This window comes from Ranitomeya imitator, chromosome 2 (genome assembly GCF_032444005.1).
Source record: "Ranitomeya imitator isolate aRanImi1 chromosome 2, aRanImi1.pri, whole genome shotgun sequence".
Lineage (NCBI taxonomy): Eukaryota > Metazoa > Chordata > Amphibia > Anura > Dendrobatidae > Ranitomeya > Ranitomeya imitator.
The window spans coordinates 77,663,215-77,686,499 of NC_091283.1; the positions used below are offsets into that span (position 1 = coordinate 77,663,215).

Genomic DNA, 23,285 nt, shown 5'->3' on the forward strand with positions numbered 1-23,285 from the left:
CCGCAACATTGCAATAAAATACAATAACGGGTGATTAAAACATCGTATCTACCCCAAAATGATATCAATAACAATATCAGCTTTGCAGACAAAAAATACGCACACACCCAGCCCCAGATCCCGAAAAATGGAGACGTTAAGGCTACTTTCACACTGGCGTTTTTTGCCAGACGTCGCAATGCGTCATTTATGGCAAAAAACGCATCCTGCAAAGTTATTTGCAGGATGCATTTTTGCCCCATAGATTAACATTAGCAACGCATTGCGACGCTTTGCCACACGTCGCAACCATCGTGCGACGGTTGCGCCGTGTTGTGGCGGACCGCCGGGAGCAAAAAACGTTACATGTAACGTTTTTTGCTCCTGACGGACCGCTTTTTCCGACAGCGCATGCGCGGCCGGAACTCCGCCCCCACCTCCCCGCACCTCACAATGGGGCAGCGGATGCGCCGGAGAAATGCATCCGCTGCCTCCGTTGTGCAGTGCGTCAAACGCTACGGTCGGAATCTCTGCCCGACGCATTGCGACAGGGAGATTCCGACGCTAGTGTGAAAGTAGCCTTAGGGAATTGGAAATGGGAGTTATTTTGTTTGTTGTTGTTTTTTTTAAACAAAACTTTGGATTTTTTTTCACCACTTACATAAAAAAGTACCTAGACATGTTTGTCATCTGCAAACTCATAATGAGCTGGAGAATCATCATGGCAGGTCAGCTTTAACATTTAGTGCAATTTTTTGCAATTCCAGCATATTTGGATTTTCCCCCCATTTTTTCCAGTACACTATATATGTATATACAGCTGGGGGGATGTACAATGAATAAGTGCAAAGTGCAGATTTGCGCCTGGGACTTTTTGTCTTCGTCAGACATCCCCACACAATGGCAGTCAGCATCCAGCTCCGTTCCACCCTACATCAGTGGAGAATGTCAGCCGTGATTCACTCTGCTCAGAAGCCGATCACGTTACATCTGTGCGGCTTCTGATCACAAACCTATCTTACCACAAGAGTCTTGAATGATGCGGTGACTCGCAGAACATCTTTATGATCAGGATGTGCTTCCTAGAAGAAGAAGAAAGTATCATTGCTTAGTTTTTCCTATTGATGAGGACGAGAAAGTGTAATGCAACATACAAACCCCTACCAGCATACTGGCACAAACTAGGTAATAGCGGAAATTTTATACATAACATAACGGATTTTTTGTATTGTGGCCAGATGTTTAAAAATCCCATACAATGCAGCAGAAAATCAGGGCATTCTGCATTTTTTACGGGCCTCATATGTCCTGAATGCTGCGGATTTTCCTGTATGTACCGCGCGGTAACACTGACAGTTTTCCCAAAAAGTTATTTATGGGACATTTTCTAGAACTTTTTATTTTTTCCAAATACAAGTAAAACCTGAAACATTTAGAAAATCATTTACGACCACACGAATATATCTTCTAAGAAATAGACAACTGGTGAAAATGTCACAACGTGCTTTATAATCGTGCTTTATAAACGTCATTTACATTTTTCGATCGAGACGAAACATGAAAACAATGCAGGAAAAAAAATTAAACATCAGATCCAAACATTGGCCGAAGCGTACGGCACCTCCTAAAAATAAAAGTCCAGACTGTGCAGATTGCAGACATGCCACTTATCTCTATACCTACATGCAATCACCTGCACATATAACCCAGAACTGAAGGGATCAAAAATCTCTGCAATCTGAATGCCGGTAATTATCTCATTTATGTAATTGGAAAATAGTCTGAAGAGGTGTGGGTGGTGAGAAATGCAACTATTCATTGCTCACTTTAATAAAAAAAAAAAAAAACACTCCCCAATAAAATAATCAGAAAGAACATACTGTGTACGCCCCACTGGACCCATAAAGAAATATAGGTTTCATACATGTATTTCATAAGACTTTGGCAGAAAAAGGCAGATGTTAATTTTTATTGGTCCAGTTGATTCAAATTAAATATTAAATTCTGCAAATATCTTTGATTCAAAGTTTCCTAGCATTTAGCGTCTGCAGCTCATATGCAGACCTATGCATCGCCATGGCTACAGACTACAAATAAACCTTGCGTAGTCTGATCCTAGAGTAATGCCTTTTCTATCTCTCCCCTACTGCTTACTAAACTAGCAAATCTATTTAGATAGGAGGCGGAGGGCAGATGGCAGGAAGTATGTACTGCAAGATCAGACTACGCCGGACCGATTGTTGTCTGTTACTATGGAAACGCATTGGCCTGAATTGAAGCTGCAACGTGAAAAGGAGAAAATGCTTAATCTTGCCTATTTGCAAATTTCTTCGGTTTTCATTTCAGATTGACAATTGAATCATACTATTGCTCTCTGTACAGCAGAATCAATCCCCTTATAATTTCGCAATATTAAACCCAATCGCTCACAGTTTTTTTTCCTTTGCAGCTGGGTGGAAGATATGATTTTCATGGTATACACAGCGATATGTAAAAATCATTGCTTGCAATACTGCACTACAGTTTTCTATAGAAGCAATTTGGTGCATTTTGCCCAATCTCTCCAGGTTAGATTACATCAGCAAACGCAAAGCCAGAACTAGGGACGGGGGAGTCTTAGAATGTTCCAGTCATCTTGAGGACATTTATAGAATAAGCTCTCAGTTTTCTCTAAGCTAGTGGGTGAAGACCAGCTGTTCTGATGTCTCCCACACACAGTATACATAGAGAAAAGGAGATCCTGGAGGAGGAGGGGGAGAAGTGGCTTATCACTGGGACATATTTCTCTAATTAGATTTATTACAAAGTTTCTCAATCACTTTCACTATTGATTTATGCAAAGTTTATTGGAAGTACAGTTCTCATGGTTTACACACTGAACCCAATAAGCCAGCATACAGTCAGCTATAAAGACCTCCACCCCTTGTGTGGCATAAAAGATAATTTACAGCAGTACTGAGCTGTGTTGCTGTGAATCTAGCAATGATGTCAAATAAATTTGTAGAATCTGAAGCCAAGTCTTGCAGTCTGCCTGTGTCTCCAGATTTCAATACCTGAAACCTCATTGAGTTGATAGACAATCTTATTTTAACCAAGATGGAAGGTAAGCTTTTTTTTTTTTTTTTACAGAGTGGATGGTAAATTGGTGAGTTCAGAAGGCAGTGAAAGAGGATGAAGAGGCTCATAAGTGAAGAAAGAAGCAGAATTAATTAAATAAATTACAAAGTTTATTATAAAGGCCTGTGTTGTCGATGTATTCAATTTGTTGAAATGACAGTAACCATTTAAGCTAATGCTGACCCTAAAATACAAAATATTACCAACATTTCTTCCCCCAAGATTGGAGTCTCCTATGCACCATAATACAACCATAATTCACCAGAAAGATATATCAAAAAATTACATCAAGGATTCTGGTCTGTTTATTTAATCAAGCGGGTGACGGATATTGATTGGCATATACAATTTCTGCTCTGTGCATTTTATATATCCACAGTGTGAAAATTATAATGTCAGCTTTCATGCATTGGGGCAGCACGGTGGCTCAGTGGTTAGCACTGTAGCCTTGCAGCGCTGGAGTCCTGGGTTCAAACCCCACCAAGGACAATATCTGCAAGGAGTGTGTATGCTCTCCTCGTGTTTGCGTGGGTTTCCTCTGGGTTCTCCGGTTTCCTCCCACATTCCAAAGACACACTGATTGGGAATTTAGATTGTGAGCCCCATCAAGGACAGAGATGATAATGTGTGCAACCTGTAAAGCGCTGCGGAATATGTTAGCGCTATATAAAAATAAAGATTATTATTATTATTGGGACTAAGACATCAAAACAGAACAGATTGCTGGGTGCTGTGGAAAATCAGTAGTCTTTTTAGTTTTGTTTATACGGTTTCTGAATTTACACAGAGAAATTGCAGTGATGTTAGGAAATATGTACATTATTCATATGTAAATAAGGCCGTTTATGTAGAAATATTCTGCACATCTTCCTGCTGACTGAAGACCGAGCTATTTCCATGCAGAGCTGCTTGCCACCCTATATTTGTATATATCCCAGTTTCACAGTTTTATCTGTTTTATGGCAATAAATGAGATTCTGAACGCCTTCCCGGGATATGTCCGTCGTCACAGCTTCTACATGCCCATCGGCAATCTCGAACATATTATTCCATAAATTCCTTACCCTATTCTAGTAAGCGTGGGAAAATCTGCTACATCTAAATAATACAAGGACCAGAGCGGAGTTCTCCATATATATTTTACTAGGATCATAGCACTCTGTAACCAGTCATATATATATTTACTGATATTATATACCCAAGATGCAGGCTCTCCATTATAGCACATTTTTAGAAAAATCTGATTAATAATGTAGACAGAGGTTGGGAATTGCATAATTGGACTGATGCCAAACTGATTTCTCTCCGGTTTGCTTCCAGCACATGATTAATCCAGTTTTTAGATATTTGAGACTGACTGGTTGTTACAGATATATTGTCTCAAAACTACATATGGTGGAATTTAAAGGAATCCTCCAGTAAAAACGGATTTATGATGGAATGATATGTGCAGGGCATGAGTGGGAGGAGCACGGCACCAGCACTCTGATTGGTGGTCTGTAAATCCATGCGTCAAGCCCCACCCCTGAGGTACTGGCCTGAACATAACAGTGTATCAGTATTGCTTGGGGGGCTCTGTGAACAATGTTTAGACTAAGATAGATAGCTAAATAGAGAGATAGACACGGTGGAATGACTTGTGATGCCCGGAACCCAGTCAGCGCTGGTGTCACTGTCACAGTCTTGGGACAAACTGAACATGAAGAGGACGTCCAGGCTACAGCTGATCCCTGGCTTCCTCACCTTGTTCAGTTCATATGAAGGCGGAGACCGTGACACCAGCGCTGATTGGGCACCGGCGTCACGTGTCAAAACAACGCATCACAGCCCCGGGGAGAGCAAATGCTAACACCGCGGTAATGGCACTGGCACGGGAGGCGAGTATAGGCTTTATTATTACATCAAGGCTGAACATTTAGCTTAAGAAGTTGTCCTACTAGTGGACAACTCCTTTAACCCCTTTACCCCCAAGGGTGGTTTGCATGTTAATGACCGGGCCAATTTTTACAATTCTGACCACTGTCCCTTTATGAGGTTATAACTCTGGAACGCTTCAACGGATTCCAGTGATTCTGACATTGTTTTCTCGTGACATATTGTACTTCATGACAATGGTAAAAATGCTTTGATAGTACTTGCGTTTATTTGTGAAAAAAACGGAAATTTGGCGAAAATTGTGAAAATTTCGCAATTTTCCAACTTTGAATTTTTATGCAATTAAATCACAGAGATATGTCCCACAAAATACTTAATAAGTAACATTTCCCACATGTTTACTTTACATCAGCTCAATTTTGGAACCAAAATTTTTTTTTGTTAGGGAGTTATAAGGGTTAAAAGTTGACCAGCAATTTCTCATTTTTACAACACCATTTTTTTTTAGGGACCACATCTCATTTGAAGTCATTTTGATGGGTCTATATGATAGAAAATACCCAAGTGTGACACCATTCTAAAAACTGCACCCCTCATGGTGCTCAAAACCATATTCAAGAAGTTTATTAACCCTTCTGGTGCTTCACAGGAATTTTTGGAATGTTTAAATAAAAATGAACATTTAACTTTTTTTCACAAAAAATTTAATTCAGCTCCAATTTGTTTTATTTTACCAAGGGTAACAGGAGAAAATGGACCGCAAAAGTTGTTGTACAATTTGTCCTGAGTACACCGATACCCCATATGTGGGGGTAAACCACTGTTTGGGCGCATGACAGAGCTCGTTAGCGAAGGAGCGCTATTTGACTTTTCAATGCAAAATTGACTGGAATTGAGATGGGACACCATGTTGCGTTTGGAGAGCCCCTGATGTGCCTAAACATTAAAACCCCCCACAAGTGACACCATTTTGGAAAGTAGACCCCCTAAGGAACTTATCTAGAGGTGTGGTGAGCACTTTGACCCACCAAGTGCTTCACAGAACTTTATAATGCAGAACCGTAAAAATAAAAAATCATATTTTTTCACAAAAATTATCTTTTCGCCCCCAATTTTTTATTTTCCCAAGGGTAAGAGAAGAAATTGGACCCCAAAAGTTGTTGTACAATTTGTCCTGAGTACGCAGATACCCCATATGTGGGGGTAAACCACTGTTTGGGCGCATGGGAGAGCTCGGAAGGGAAGGAGCGCCGTTTGACTTTTCAATGCAAAATTGACAGGAATTGAGATGGGACGCCATGTTGCGTTTGGAGAGCCACTGATGTGCCTAAACATTGAAACCCCCCACAAGTGACACCATTTTGGAAAGTAAACCCCCTAAGGAACTTATCTAGAGGTTTGGTGAGCACTTTGACCCACCAAGTGCTTCACAGAAGTTTATAATGGAGAACCGTAAAAATAAAAAATCATATTTTTTCACAAAAATTATCTTTTCGCCCCCAATTTTTTATTTTCCCAAGGGTAAGAGAAGAAATTGGACCCTAAAAGTTGTTGTACAATTTGTCCTGAGTACGCTGATACCCCATATGTGGGGGTAAACCACTGTTTGGGCGCATGGGAGAGCTCGGAAAGGAAGGAGCGCCGTTTGACTTTTCAATGCAAAATTGACAGGAATTGAGATGGGACGACATGTTGCGTTTGGAGAGCCACTGATGTGCCTAAACATTGAAACCCCCCACAAGTGACACCATTTTGGAAAGTAGACCCCCTAAGGAACTTATCTAGATGTGTGGTGAGCGCTTTGACCCACCAAGGGCTTCACAGAAGTTTATAATGCAGAGCCGTAAAAATAAAACAAACATTTTTTCCCACAAAAATTATTTTTTAGCCCCCAGTTTTGTATTTTCCCGAGGGTAACAGGAGAAATTGGACCCCAAAATTTGTTGTCCAATTTGTCGTGAGTGCGCTGATACCCCATAAGTGGGGGGGAACCACCGTTTGGGCGCATGGGAGGGCTCGGAAGGGAAGGAGTGCCATTTGGAATGCAGACTTAGATGGAATAGTCTGCAGGCGTCACATTGCGTTTGCAGAGCCCCTAATGTACCTAAACAGTAGAAACCCCCCACAAGTGACACCATTTTGGAAACTAGACCCCCCAGGGAACTCATCTAGATGTGTTGGGAGAACTTTGAACCCCCAAGTGTTTCACTACAGTTTATAACGCAGAGCCGTGAAAAAAAAAAAAAAAATTTTTTTCCCACAAAAATTTTTTTTAGCCCCTAGTTTGTTTTTTCCCAAGGGTAACAGGAGAAATTGGACCCCAAAAGTTGTTGTCCTATTTGTCCTGAGTACGCTGATACCCCATATGTTGGGGCAAACCCCTGTTTGGGCACACGGGAGAGCTCGGAAGGGAAGGAGCACTGTTTTACTTTTTCAACGCAGAATTGGCTGGAATTGAGATCGGACGCCATGTCGTGTTTGGAGAGCCCCTGATGTGCCTAAACAGTGGAAACCCTCCAATTATAACTGAAGCCCTAATCCAAACACACCCCTAACCCTAATTCCAACGGTAACCCTAACCACACCCCTAACCCTGACACACCCCTAATCACAACCCTATTCCCAACTGTAAATGTAATCTAAACCCTAACCCTAACTTTAGCCCCAACCCTAACTGTAGCCCCAACTCTAACCCTAGCCCTAACCCTAGCCCTAACCCTAACCCTAGCCCTAACCCTAACCCTAACCCTAGCCCTAACCCTAGCCCTAACCCTAACCCTAGCCCTAACCCTAGCCCTAACACTAGCCCTAACCCTAACCCTAACCCTAGCCCTAACCCTAGCCCTAACCCTAGCCCTAACCCTAACGGGAAAATGGATATAAATACATTTTTTTAATTTTTCCCTAACTAAGGGGGTGATGAAGGGGGGTTTGATTTACTTTTATAGCGGGTTTTTTAGCGGATTTTTATGATTGGCAGCCGTCACACACTGAAAGACGCTTTTTATTGCAAAAAATATTTTTTGCGTTACCACATTTTGAGAGCTATAATTTTTCCATATTTTGGTCCACAGAGTCATGTGAGGTCTTGTTTTTTGCGGGATGAGTTGACGATTTTATTGGTAACATTTTCGGGCACGTGACATTTTTTGATCGCTTTTTATTCCAATTTTTGTGAGGAAGAATGACCAAAAAACAGCTATTCATGAATTTCTTTTGGGGGAGGCGTTTATACCGTTCCGCGTTTGGTAAAATTGATAAAGCCGTTTTATTCTTCGGGTCAGTACGATTACAGCGACACCTCATTTATATCTTTTTTTATGTTTCGGCGCTTTTATACGATAAAAACTATCTTACAGAAAAAATAATTATTTTTGCATCGCTTTATTCTCAGGACTATAACTTTTTTATTTTTTTGCTGATGATGCTGTATGGCGGCTCGTTTTTTGCGGTACAAGATGACGCTTTCAGCGGTACCATGGTTATTTATATCCATCTTTTTGATCGCGTTATTCCACTTTTTGTTCGGCGGTATGATAATAAAGCGTTGTTTTTTGCCTCGTTTTTTTTTTTTTTCTTACGGTGTTTACTGAAGGGGTTAACTAGTGGGCCAGTTTTATAGGGCGAGTCGATACGGACGCGGTGTTACTAAATATGTGTACTTTTATTGTTTTGTTTTTTTTATTTAGATGAAGAAATGTATTTATGGGAATATTTTTTTTTTTTTTTCATTATTTAGGAATATTTTTTTTTTTTTTTTTTTTTTAAACATTTGGAAAAAATTTTTTTTACTTTTTTACTTTGTCCCAGGGGGGGACATCACAGATCAGTGATCTGACAGTTTGCACAGCACTCTGTCAGATCACTGATCTGACATGCAGCGCTGCAGCCTTCACAGTGCCTGCTCTGAGCAGGCTCTGTGAAGCCACCTCCCTCCCTGCAGGACCCGGATCCGCGGCCATCTTGGATCCGGGGCTCGAGCAGGGAGGGAGGGAGGTAAGACCCTCGCAGCAACGCGATCACATCGCGTTGCTGCGGGGGTCTCAGGGAAGCCCGCAGGGAGCCCCCTCCCTGCGCGGTGCTTCCCTGCACCGCCGGCACATCGCGATCATCTTTGATCGCGGTGTGCCGGGGGTTAATGTGCCGGGAGCGGTCTTTGACCGCTCCTGGCACATAGTGCCGGATGTCAGCTGCGATAGGCAGCTGACACCCGGCCGCGATCGGCGGCGCTCCCCCCGTGAGCGCCGCCGATCGCATATGACGTACTATTGCGTCCTTGGGAAGTAAAGCCCACCCCACATGGACGCAATAGTACGTCTAATGGCAGAAAGGGGTTAAGCAAACTTAAAGGGAAGGTGCCATCAAAAACATTTTTTTCCAGCAATTGAAGAAATGTAAAGAATTAATGTTTGGGGGCGTGGCCTGAATGTCCATGTGAGCGGACGTGTGGCAGAGCGCTCCCGCTACTAACGCTGTAATTATCCTCATAAGCCGCAGCTGAGCGGCGATTTACGGCACTTACCGACTGCAGGAGAGTCCCGGGAGTGCGGCGGTGAACAGCGGCGGCTCCTAGGTCAGCAAATATGACCAGGAGGAGGCAAAGAGACGCAGGAGCCGGCGAGGCTGGGACCGGCCAAGATGGCGCCGACGCCAGGGAGAAGGCGGAGAAGGACAACGTGGCATGCCAGAAGAGAATGGCGGCGGCGGCAAAGCTCCAGCAGTTTGCTAGAGTGGAGGCCGCAGGGAGCGCAGGAAAAGCAGAGGAGGACGCCGGAGCAGACACAGACACAGAAGGAGAGGAGGAAAGCCCAGCAGAGGAGCAGGAGGTACAGTAGGGGAGCAGGGATGGTGACATGGCGGTGGTAGTAGGGGGATCTGAAGATAAGGAGCCAGGAGCAGAGCCCACCCTTAGAGACGTTTTTGCACTGGTGTCATCATGCAAACAATCCTTGACCCAGCAGCTACAGGAGGTCAAGGGGGATACAGCCCAGATAAATGCAGCCCTGCAGAAGATTGACAAACGTGTGGGAGCTGTGGAGGAAAGAGTGAGCACGGCAGAAGATCATATAGTGCAGCTGCAGAAAGCGGAGAGGATGTTTACTCAAGCAATATCGGAGCTAGCTGCAAAAAATGAGGATCTGGAGAATAGGTCCAGAAGAAATAACATTCGTATAGTGGGTGTCCCTGAAAAAACTGAGGGGAGGAATCCCACGGAGTATATTGAAAGCTGGCTCCTTGAGACTTTTGGCGATGCAGCACTGACAAAAGTATTTGCGGTAGAAAGAGCTCACAGGGTCCCACCGAAACCACCTGTCCCTGGAGCAAGTCCCCGTACCATGCTTGCCAAAATCCTAAACTACAGAGACAGAGACATTATCCTGAGGAAGGCTAGAGACATGACGGATCTGACAATTGGAGGTCAAAGAATCGCTATCTACCCTGACTATTCCGCCCTGGTACAGAAACAACGGATGATGTTCACGGGTATCAAGAGACGGCTGAGGGAACTGGGAGTGCAATACTCCATGTTTCCGGCACGACTGAGAGTGGTAGCGTTGGATAAAATTCATTTCTTTCAGACACCGGAGGACGCTACCTAGTGGATAGATCTTAATGCTAAAAGGCTTAAAGGGAAAGGAGATTGAAAATGCAGGGTGGGTTGGTCGGGAGGTATTTTACTTGATTTAAAAAGGGGAAAAAGAGATTGACTGACAGTACATTGGTAATTGAGATGTGAAGGTTCGAGGGTGGAGCTGGGTATTACTCAGGGAACGCACTGGGAGTGCTGAGGCGGCGGAGAAGTACGAGGGAGGAAGGGTGTGCAGCGTACTTAAAGTTTATTTAGTTTCTTGCAGTTGTAAGTTAATACATGTTGAAATATTTTCTTCTTCTAAGAACTGCGCCGAATTCTATTATAACGGTAGCGGGAGGCGGAAGGAGAAGGTTACGTTAACAAGAGTGTTCGCAATGGGTGATGGTGCCCCACTCTTGATAAGAGGCAGAATGTATAGTATTGGGGGGGGGGGGTAGGGGGGTAGGGGTAAGGGATGGGAGGGAAGTTAGACAGCTCAGAACTGGGATTAATGACATAACTGAAGATGATGAGTCACATAATAGGGGACCGCTTTAAGATATTGAGTTGGAATGTGAGAGGTCTGGCGGATAAGTCTAGGAGAGCTGCGAGCTTGCAGTATGCGAAGGATCAACGGGCCTCTATGATATGTTTGCTAGAGACGCACTTGATACGGGAGAAAGTGGACGTACTGAATAGACGTTGGATTCAGAAAGGGTATCACTCTACCTTTTCGACGTACTCAAGGGGTGTGTCAGTGTTGGTGCCGGTGGGAGTGCAGTATGAAGAGGTGAAGGTATGCGTGGATGCTGAGGGTCAGTATGTGGTGATACAATGTATATTGTATGGAGTGAGAGTGTGTGTTGCGGCAATGTATATTCCACCTCCATATTCAAGTAAGAAGATCAGGGAGGTGTTGGAGAAGGTGGAACGATGGGGACCGCTACCACTTTTAATTATTGGGGATTTGAACAATATTTGTGACGACTTTTGGGATAAAAATAAGAACACCCAGAACAGGTCGGAGGGGCACACTACAACATTTGGTACCTATGTGCATGAAATAGGCATGATCGATCTATGGAGAGTTAGACATGTTGGGGAGAGAGGGTACTCGTGCTACTCGCCGGCTCATGCTACGCTATCCAGAATTGATATGGCGCTGGGTAACCGCCTGTTAGACACAATGGTGGGGGAGGTGCGTTATCTGCCGAGGGCCCTTTCGGATCACAGTCCAATTGAGGTGGAGGTCAGGTTGTTGGGGACACGGACCGCAAGCGGGAGAGAATGGAAGATTCATCCTAACTGGTTACAGAGTATTGACTTGGAGGGTATAGGGAAGGAGGTGACGGAATTCTTTGCTCTAAATGATTGGAGTACAGATGCTCTAACTGTTTGGGATGCAATGAAAGCGTACCTGAGAGGGCTTCTATTTAGAGACATTAGTAGGTGTAAGCGGAAGACAAGGGAGGCAGACAGAGCGGCGGTGGAGGAGTTGAAGGCTGCAGAGGACGAGATGGTAGTGTTGGGGACCTCCGAGACAGAGAAAAGGTTGAGAACAGCGCAAACTCATATGGAAAAGATTCTGCTGGGAAAAGCTGAAAGGAAGCGGGAGTTTCAAAGGGTGACTTATTTTCAGGAGGGAGAAACAGTGGGACACATGCTATCGGTGGTAGCTTCTGCTCAGCGTAGTACCTCGTATGTGCATTCGTTGGTCTCAGATGGGGGGAGCAGGATATCTGAAACACCTGAAATTATAAAGGTCTTTGCGGATTTTTACGCGGACTTATATTCCTCCAGGGTCAATGAGTCAGTCGGAGATACTGAGACTTTCCTGGAGAGTCTGGGTCTCCCGAAATTGAGTGAGGAGGATAGGGTGAGCCTCGATGCCCCTATCACCGAGGAGGAACTGAGTCGGGCGCTGAAGTCTATGGCCAATGGGAAGGCACCTGGAGTTGATGGGTTACCAGCCGAAATCTATAAAAGCTTGGGGGAAGTGTTGATTCCCAGATTAAAGTTAGTACTGGAGGAGGCTGGATGCCAGGGGTATCTCCCAGCATCTATGAGGGAGGCTATTATAGTGGTTATTCCGAAGGAGGACAAGGATCTGGGGAAACCTGAGTCATATCGCCCAATCTCTCTGTTAACCATCGATGTCAAGCTCTTGGCCAGGGTGTTAGCTTCCCGTCTGTCCAGTGTCATTACTAACCTTGTACATCCGGATCAGTCTGGCTTTATGCCTGACAGGTCTACAGCGGTTAATCTGCGGAGGCTGTATATGAATCTGCAGCTGAAGTCTGACAACTGTGGCCGAAGGGTTATTGCATCCTTGGATGCCCATAAGGCGTTTGACAGTGTGGAGTGGGGATACCTTTGGCGGGTGTTGAAGTGTATGGGTATTGGACCGCAATTTGTGTCGTGGATTCAACTGCTATATTCATTACCAACAGCTAGAATCAGAGTGAATGGGGAACTTTCTCAGCCTATAAAGTTGGCCAGAGGTACGAGGCAGGGATGCCCACTGTCGCCCCTTCTGTTTGCCCTAGCGGTGGAGCCACTGGCCGCCGAGATCCGACAGTCGGATGAGGTCCCTGGGTTCAGATTTGGAAGTGTTGAGGAGAAGATTGCGTTATATGCAGACGACATCTTACTGTTCCTGGCGGACCCGGACGACGCCTTGAAAGGGGCCATCGAGATCATTGAAAAATTTGGAGCCTTGTCGGGACTGAGGATAAATTGGGATAAATCGGTCCTCTTTGAGGTGGATGGGGTGGAGGAGAGTGGAAGTGAGCCATTGGGAGAGAGCGGCTTAAGGTGGCATCCCTTTTTAAATACCTGGGAATATGGATCTCAATGCCAGTTACAGAGTTTTTGTATAGGAATTTGACTCCTCTCATGGGCGTCCTTAAGGCAAAAGTAGATGTGTGGAATAAATTACACCTGTCGGTGGTGGGTAGGGTTAATCTTATTAAAATGGTTCTGATGCCCAAAATACTCTACGTCCTACATAATGCGCCAGTTTGGATTCCACGTGGGAAGTTCCGGCAGATTAATGCTCTTTTTAGAAGCCTGATATGGGGGAGGCGGTACCCACGTATTCGCCTGGAGACGCTTCAGCGACCCAAGGAAGATGGAGGATTGGCTTTACCCAATCCTGAGTTATATTTTCTTGCAGCCCAGAGTCAGCATTTGAAAGGCTGGGCGTGGGAGGCGTCTTCCAGTGCGGTACAACACTTGATGGAGGGGGTGACAAACCGACGACCGGTGGCGCAGTGTCTGGAGGATGGCTCCTTGGGCGTATTGGGGAAATTGTATCCAACTATGTTTTTGATACATAAATTATGGACCAGACTGCGACAGATTCGGGGGTTACGGGACTGACTAAATTTACACCGATATGGCTTAATAATAATTTGGTTGAGTTCGCGGCTCTTGGAGTGCTGACAGAGTGGCAGGCCAAAGGAATCCATTTGGTTGCTCAGATAATTCAACAACGGGTGTTAAAGTCCTTTTCGCAGCTGCAGGGGGAGTTTGGATTGAGACCGACTGGGGAGTATCAATATGCCCAGATGAAACATGCTTTTAAAGCCCAAAACAAGGGCGATGGTATTGAGATCCAAGAGGACATAGTCCTGGAATACGTGTGTGGGGAAGGGTCCACAAGGGGAGTCATTTCCACCCTTTATAAGGTCCTACTGCATGCATATTTGCTCGATTTCCCTCTAAAAGCGAGAGCTAAATGGGGAAAGAGATTTAGGCCCAATGGAGAATGAAACCTGGGAGTCGGTGTTGGAGTGGGTTCCACGAGTGTCACTGAGTGAGCTGTATAGACTATCGCAGCTGTACATCTTGCACAGAGTCTATAAATCACCGGAAGTGTTACACAGAGCGGGGTTACGTGCTGACTCTGAATGCCCGAGATGTAGGACTGAGAATGCAGGAATATACCACATGATGTGGACATGTCCAAGATTGGTTGCTTTTTGGCTGGTGGTACTAAGCCGTGTGGAAGGGGCGTATAAATGCAGAGTGCCGAGAGATCCGATGGTGTGCCTACTGGGATATGTGGAGGAAATTAGAGTGGATAACACCTGGAAGATAGCAATTGCTAGGCTATTATATATGGCTAGGAAGGTGATAGCAAGGAACTGGATCAAGGAGGAGCCGCCTACAAGGGGTGAATTCCTGAAATATGTTAAACATGGTCTCAATCTGGAAAAGGGGGTCTACAAAAGACGTGGGAAAACAGAAATGTTTGACAAAATGTGGTCTCCGTGGCTCGAGCTGGGATGATTAGGTATAGGAAATGGGCGAATGAAGACCTGTGAAGGGGGGAGATTGCTAGAGGAACAAGCGGTCATAAGTGAGTCAAGCGGCTCAAAGAGCCATCAATACTGATAACAAAAGTATAATTGGGAAGGAGCTGTCATGGGAGGGGGAGGTTTGGGGTTTGTTGGGATTGTTGGGAGTTTGGAAAATGAAGAAACTTTGTAATATATTGGAAAATGCATAAAATGTAATGTTCATGTTTATTTTCAATAAAAATCTATTTAACCCCTTTACCCCCAAGGGTGGTTTGCACGTTAATGACCAGGCCAATTTTTACAATTCTGACCACTGTCCCTTTATGAGGTTATAACTCCGAAACGCTTCAACGGATCCTGGTGATTCTGACATTGTTTTCTCGTGACATATTGTACTTCATGATAGTGGTAAAATTTCTTTGATAGTACCTGCGTTTATTTGTGAAAAAAACGGAAATTTGACGAAAATTTTGAAAATTTCGCAATTTTCAAACTTTGAATTTTTATGCAATTAAATCACAGAGATATGTCACACAAAATACTTAATAAGTAACATTTCCCACATGTCTCCTTTACATCAGCATAATTTTGGAACCAATTTTTTTTGTTGTTAGGGAGTTATAAGGGTTAAAAGTTGACCAGCAATTTCTCATTTTTACAACACCATTTTTTTTTAGCGACCACGTCTCATTTGAAGTCATTTTGAGGGGTCTATATGATAGAAAATGCCCAAGTGTGACACCATTCTAAAAACTGCACCCCTCAAGGTGCTCAAAACCACATTCAAGAAGTTTATTAACCCTTCAGGTGTTTAATAGGAATTTTTGGAATGTTTAAATAAAAATGAACATTTAACTTTTTTACACAAAAAATTTATTCAGCTCCAATTTGTTTTATTTTACCAAGGGTAACAGGAGAAATTGGACCCAAAAAGTTGTTGTCCAATTTGTCCTGAGTACGCTGATACCCCATATGTGGCAGTAAACCACTGTTTGGGCGCATGGGAGAGCTCGGAAGGGAAGGAGCGCTATTTGACTTTTCAATGCAAAATTGACAGGAATTGAGATGGGACGCCATGTTGCGTTTGGAGAGCCACTGATGTGCCTAAACATTGAAACCCCCCACAAGTGACACCATTTTGGAAAGTAGACCCCCTAAGGAACTTATCTGGATGTGTGGTGAGCACTTTGACCCACCAAGTGCTTCACAGAAGTTTATAATGCAGAACCGTAAAAATAAAAAATCATATTTTTTCACAAAAATTATATTTTTGCCCCCAATTTTTTATTTTTCCAAGGGTAAGAGAAGAAATTGGACCTCAAAAGTTGTTGTCCAATTTGTCCTGAGTACGCCGATACCCCATATGTGGCAGTAAACCACTGTTTGGGCGCATGGGAGAGCTCGGAAGGGAAGGAGCGCAGTTTGACTTTTCAATGCAAAATTGACAGAAATTGAGATGGGACGCCATGTTGCGTTTGGAGAGCCACTGATGTGCCTAAACATTGAAACCCCCCACAAGTGACACCATTTTGGAAAGTAGACCCCCTAAGGAACTTATCTGGATGTGTGGTGAGCACTTTGACCCACCAAGGGCTTCACAGAAGTTTATAATGCAGAGCCATAAAAATAAAACAAAATTTTTTTCCCACAAAAATTATTTTTTAGCCCCCAGTTTTGTATTTTCCCTAGGGTAACAGGAGAAATTGGACCCCAAAAGTTGTTGTCCAATTTGTCCTGAGTACGCTGATACCCCATATGTGGGGGGGAACCACCGTTTGGGCGCATGGGAGGGTTCGGAAGGGAAGGAGCGCCATTTGGAATGCAGACTTAGATGGAATGGTCTGCAGGCGTCACATTGCGTTTGCAGAGCCCCTAATGTACCTAAACAGTAGAAACCCCCCACAAGTGACACCATTTTGGAAAGTAGACCCCCTAAGGAACTCATCTTGATGTGTTGTGAGAGCTTTGAACCCCCAAGTATTTCACTACAGTTTATAACGCAGAGCCATGCAAATAAAAAATATTTTTTTTCCACAAAAATTATATTTTAGCCCCCAGTTTTGTATTTTTCCAAGGTTAGCAGGAGAAATTGGACCCTAAATGTTGTTGTCCAATTTGTCCTGAGTACGCTGATACCCGATATGTGGGGGGGAACCACCGTTTGGGCGCAAGGGAGGGCTCGGAAGGGAAGGAGCATCATTTGGAATGCAGACTTAGATGGATTGGTCTGCAGGCGTCACATTGCGTTTGCAGAGCCCCTAATGTACCTAAACAGTAGAAACCCCCCACAAGTGACCCCATATTGGAAACTAGACCCCTCAATGAACTTATCTAGATGTGTTGTGAGAACTTTGAACCCCCAAGTGTTTCACTACAGTTTATAACGCAGAGCCGTGAAAATAAAAAATCTTTTTGTTTTCCCACAAAAATTATTTTTTAGCCCCCAGTTTTGTATTTTCCCAAGGGTAACAGGAGAAATTGGTCCACAAAAGTTGTTGTCCAATTTGTCCTGAGTACGCTGATACCCCATATGTTGGGGTAAACCCCTGTTTGGGCACACAGGAGAGCTCGGAAGGGAAGGAGCACTGTTTTACTTTTTCAACGCAGAATTGGCTGGAATTGAGATCGGACGCCATGTCGTGTTTGGAGAGCCCCTGATGTGCCGAAACAGTGGAAACCCCCCAATTATAACTGAAACCCTAATCTAAACACACCCCTAACCCTAATTCCAACGGTAACCCTAACCACACCTCTAACCCTGACACACCCCTAACCCTAATCCCAACCCTATTCCCAACTGTAAATGTAATCTAAACCCTAACCCTAACTTTAGCCCCAACCCTAACTGTAGCCCCAACCCTAACCCTAACCCTAGCCCTAACCCTAGCCCTAACCCTAGCCCTAACCCTAACCCTAGCCCTAACCCTAGCCCTAACCCTAACCCTAACCCTAGCCCTAACCCTAACCCTAGCCCTAACCCTAGCCCTAGCCCTAACCCTAGCCCTAACCCTAGCCCTAGCCCTAACCCTAGCCCTAACCCTAGCCCTAACCCTAGCCCTAACCCTATCCCTAACCCTAGCCCTAGCCCTAACCCTAGCCCTAACCCTAGCCCTAACCCTAGCCCTAACCCTAGCCCTAGCCCTAACCCTAATGGGAAAATGGAAATAAATACATTTTTTTTTATTTTTCCCTAACTAAGGGGGTGATGAAGGGGGGTTTGATTTACTTTTATAGCGAGTTTTTTAGCGGATTTTTATGATTGGCAGCCGTCACACACTGAAAGACCCTTTTTATTGCAAAAAATATTTTTTGCAATACCACATTTTGAGAGCTATAATTTTTCCATATTTTGGTCCACAGAGTCATGTGAGGTCTTGTTTTTTGCGGGACGAGTTGACGTTTTTATTGAAAACATTTTTGGGCACGTGACATTTTTTTATCGCTTTTTATTCCGATTTTTGTGAGGAAGAATGACCAAAAGCCAGCTATTCATGAATTTCTATTGGGGGAGGCGTTTATACCGTTCCGCGTTTGGTAAAATTGATAAATCAGTTTTATTCTTCGGGTCAGTACGATTACAGCGATACCTCATTTATATCATTTTTTTATGGTTTGGTGCTTTTATACGATAAAAACTATTTTACAGAAAAAATAATTATTTTTGCATCGCTTTATTCTCAGGACTATAACTTTTTTATTTTTTTGCTGATGATGCTGTATGGCGGCTCTTTTTTTGCGGGACAATATGACGCTTTCAGCGGTACCATGGTTATTTATATCTGTCCTTTTGATCGCGTGTTATTCCACTTTTTGTTCGGCGGTATGATAATAAAGCGTTGTTTTTTGCCTCGTTTTTTTTTTTTTTTCTTACGGTGTTTACTGAAGGGGTTAACTAGTGGGACAGTTTTATAGGTCGGGTCGTTACGGACGCGGCGATACTAAATATGTGTACTTTTATTGTTTTTTTTTTTTTATTTAGATGAAGAAATGTATTTATGGGAATAATTTTTTTTTTTTTTTTTCATTATTTTGGAATATTTTTTTTTATTTTTTTTTACACATTTGGAAAATTTTTTTTTTACTTTTTTACTTTGTCCCAGGGGGGGACATCACAGATCAGTGATCTGACAGTTTGCACAGCACTCTGTCAGATCACTGATCTGACTTGCAGCGCTGCAGGCTTCACAGTGCCTGCTCTGAGCAGGCTCTGTGAAGCCACCTCCCTCCCTGCAGGACCCGGATCCGCGGCCATCTTGGATCCGGGGCTCGAGCAGGGAGGGAGGTGAGGAGACCCTCGCAGCAACGCGATCACATCGCGTTGCTGCGGGGGGCTCAGGGAAGCCCGCAGGGAGCCCCCTCCCTGCGCGGTGCTTCCCTGCACCGCCGGCACATCGCGATCATCTTTGATCGCGGTGTGCCAGGGGTTAATGTGCCGGGGGCGGTCCGTGACCGCTCCTGGCACATAGTGCCGGATGTCAGCTGCGATAAGCAGCTGACACCCGGCCGCGATCGGCCGCGCTCCCCCCGTGAGCGCGGCCGATCGGCTATGACGTACTATCCCGTCCAGGGTCAGATAAGCCCAGGGCACCTCGACGGGATAGTACGTCTAAGGTCACAGAGGGGTTAAATAAAAAAAAAAAAAATTAATGTTTACATTTTCTTAAAAGATATTATCATTTGTTTATAATTTAGTAAAATATGAAAAATAATTTTAAAAGGTTTGGCATTTCCACTTTTAAACACTAGGGGGAGCAGCTACTGAAATTGGACAAAAATCTAGTGAACAACTAGCTCACATTACAGCACTGCAGTAATTATGGGCAGAGTCTGCTGACGTGTGTGATGTCTCCTCTCCTTTCCTCCTGGGTGTTTGCTAAGGGATAAGAGGATGATATTTAGGAACACAGTGAGCAGCCATTTTATTGGTGACTGTAGAGTTATACTGACAAGTAGACAGTCACAGATGGCAGACAGCAAGGATTCTGGGAGATATATGGTGGAGGGAGCAAGGTGACAGCAGCACAGAGTATTTCAGGAGCGCAGTGTGCTGGTCTATGGGGGGGGCCCCTGTTTGGTGCGCGGAGCAGCCAGGAATTGTACATAGAGCGCTGTCTTTTATACACATGGATGGACCGACTGCTTGTCTGCTCCACAAAAATCCAGGAAACATTTCTGCTGATTGATGGCCTGTTCTGATCCAGACCTTGCATGCTAAGACCCTATTCCCCTCCTCAGATCCTGTCTTCTCCATCCTGTCCTGGTGATGTGTGAAAGCAAGGCGACAGGCGCAGTCTGGGGTGACGCTGGGAAGCAGGCTGGGGGGAAATGTAGCCATTTAGTAACGATAAAAATAAGGCCCTTCTATTCAGCTGCCTCACCAGCCTTCCCCTGACTGCACCTAACTGGAAGTCATGCTGCCCCCTCTATTACCCCAGACCCGTGTGCAGGTGATCAGCCAGAACCACCCTAGAATGGGTCCCCTTTCTGAAGATAATACCGCCATATAGCTCACACATAATACTGCCATATACATCACACACAATAACGCCATATACTTCTCACAGTAATACAGATCACACATAATACCACCATAGTCTTCTCACATACCACCATATGCTTCTCACATAATACCGCCATATAGATCACCCATAATGCCACCATATAGATCTCACATAATACCGCCATATACTGCCCACATACCGTCATATAGATCACACACAATACCACCATGTAGATCACACATAAAACCACCATATAATTCTCACATACTACTGCCACATAATCACACATAATCCCACAATATAGTTCTCATAATACCGTCATATAGTTTTCACATCATTCCACAATACTGATCAAACATAATACCACCAAATAGATCACATATAATACCGTCATATAGATCCCACAATGCCATACAGATCACACATAATACTTGGCGGCATCATGTGTGATCTATATGGCAGTATTATGTAATAAATATATATGGTGGCATAATGTGTGGTCTTTATGGGAGTATTATGTGATAAATATATATGGCTGCATTATATGTGATCCATAGGGCATTGTGCTGGTCTAGGGGGGTCACAGAGAGATGTATGTGGAAGGAGCAGAGTGACAGGAGCACAGAGTATTTTAGGAGAGCAGTGTGCTGGTCTATGGGGGGGGGTGTGTGCTCATGCACACACAACTGTATACTTAGCCTTTACTGGCTATTAAAATGGGGGACAACCCCCCCCCCCAAAAAAAAAAAAGAAAAAAAAAAGACATTGGGACCCCCTATAATTAATAACCAGTAAATGCTATGCAGACTGCTGCGGGCTGACATTAATAGCTTAGGAAGGGGCCATGGATATTGTCCCCCCACATGCTATAAACATCAGCTCTCAGCCGCCTATTAGATGCACCTTTTTTGGCGCTTTGACTGGCAATTCCTACTTGCCCTGTAGCAGTAGCAAGTGGAGTTCATATTTAGGGGGTTGATGTCACCTTTATATTGACCGGTGACATCAAGCCCACGGCTTAGTAATGGAGAGGCGTCTATAAGACACCTATCCATTACTAATCCTGTAGTTGTATTCTAAATAAAGACACGGCCAGAATAAAGTCCTTTATTAATCTTAATTAAACCATACTTGGTAGGTGGTATATAGGGGCAGGTAGCAGTGGTAGGTGGTATATATAGGGGCAGGTAGCAGTGGAAGGTGGTGTATATATAGTAGCAGGTAGCAGTGGTAAATGGTATATAGGGGCAGATAGCAGTGGTAGGTGGCATATATAGGGGCAGGTGGTATATATATGGGCAGGTAGCAGTAGTAGGTGGTATATAGAGGCAGGTAGCGGTGGTATATACAGGGGCAGGTAGCAGTGGTAGGTGGTATTTATAGGGGCAGGTATCAGTGGTAGGTGGTAGATAGGGGCAGGTAGCAGTAGTAGGTGGTATAATATATATATATATATATACCGTATATACTCGAGTATAAGCCGAGAGTGCCCCTCTCGGCTTATACTCGAGTCACGGTTGGCGGTGGGGTCGGCGGGTTAGGGGGAGAGGGCGTGTCGCATACTCACCTAGTCCCGGCACTCCTGGCGCTCCCCCTGCCCGTCCCACGGTCTTCGGTGCCGCAGCTCTTCCCCTGTTCAGCGGTCACATGGTAATGCTCATTAAAGTTATGAATATGGACTCCACTCCCATAGGGGTGGAGCCGCATATTCATTTCTCTAATGAGGGGTAACGGTGACCGCTAACAGAGGAAGAGGCTGCGGCACCCGAAGACCAACTGTCCGGGAGAAGGAGCCAGGGACGCCGGGAGCAGGTAAGTATCTCATAGTTACCTGTCCGCATTCCACAACCCGGGCGCCGCTCCGTCTTTGCGTTCTCTTGCAGTGACTGTTCAGGTCAGAGGGCGCGATGACATACTAGTGTGCGCCGCCCTCAGCCTGAACAGTCAGTGCAGAGAGACGGGACGCTGAGGAGCTGCAAGCAAGAGAGGTGAGTATGTCATTTTTTTTTTATTGCAGCAGCAGCATTATATATTGCACAGATTTATATGGAGCGTCTATGGGGCCATAATGAACGGTGCAGTGCATTATATATGGCACAGCTTTATGTGGAGCATCTATGGGGCCATACTGAACGGTGCAGAGCATTATATATGGGGCAGCTTTATGTGGAGCATCTATGGGGCAATACTGAACGGTGCAGAGCATTATGTATTGCACAGCTTTATGTGGAGCATCTATGGAGCCATAATGAACGGTATGGAGCATCTATTTTTATTTTTGAAATTCACCGGTAGCTGCTGCATTTTCCACCCTAGGCTTATACTCGAGTCAATAAGTTTTCCCAGTTTTTTGTGGCAATATTAGGGGGGTCGGCTTATACTCGGGTCGGCTTATACTCGAGTATATACGGTATATATAGGGGCAGGTCGCAGTGGTAGGTGGTATATATAGGGTCAGGTAGCAGTGGTAGGTGGTATATATAAGGGCAGGTAGCAGTGGTAGGTGGTATATATAGGGGCAGGTGGTATATATGGGCAGGTAGCAGTGGTAGGTGGTATATATAGGGGCAGGTAGCAGTGGTAGGTGGTATATATAGGGGCATGTGGTATATACATGGGCAGGTAGCAGTAGTAGGTGGTATATATAGGGGCAGGTGGTATATATATGGGCAGGAAGCAGCAGTAGGTGGTATATAGAGGCAGGTAGCGGTGGTATATATATAGGGGCAGGTAGCAGTGGTAGGTGGTATATATATATATAGGGGCAGATAGCAGTGGTAGGTGGTATATATATATTGGGGCAGATAGCAGTGGTGGGTGGTATATATTGGAACAGGTAGCAGTGGAAGGTGGTATATATAGGGGCAGGTAGCAGTGGTAGGTGGTATATATAGGGGCAGGTAGCAGTGGTAGGTGGTATATATAGAGGCAGGTAGA

At 44.5% G+C, this 23,285-nt stretch overlaps 1 protein-coding gene across 3 annotated transcripts in view; it reads right to left on the reverse strand.

The window, feature by feature from the left end:
- Positions 1 to 23,285, reverse strand: part of ARHGEF6 (Rac/Cdc42 guanine nucleotide exchange factor 6) — a 162,685-nt gene that overhangs the window by 64,235 nt on the left and 75,165 nt on the right. For all 3 annotated transcript variants that reach the window (XM_069747005.1, XM_069747004.1, XM_069747006.1), the window contains exon 11: positions 1,002 to 1,061. In XM_069747005.1, coding sequence (XP_069603106.1) covers positions 1,002 to 1,061 — 60 coding nt within the window. The remainder of the gene's footprint in view (positions 1 to 1,001; positions 1,062 to 23,285) is intronic.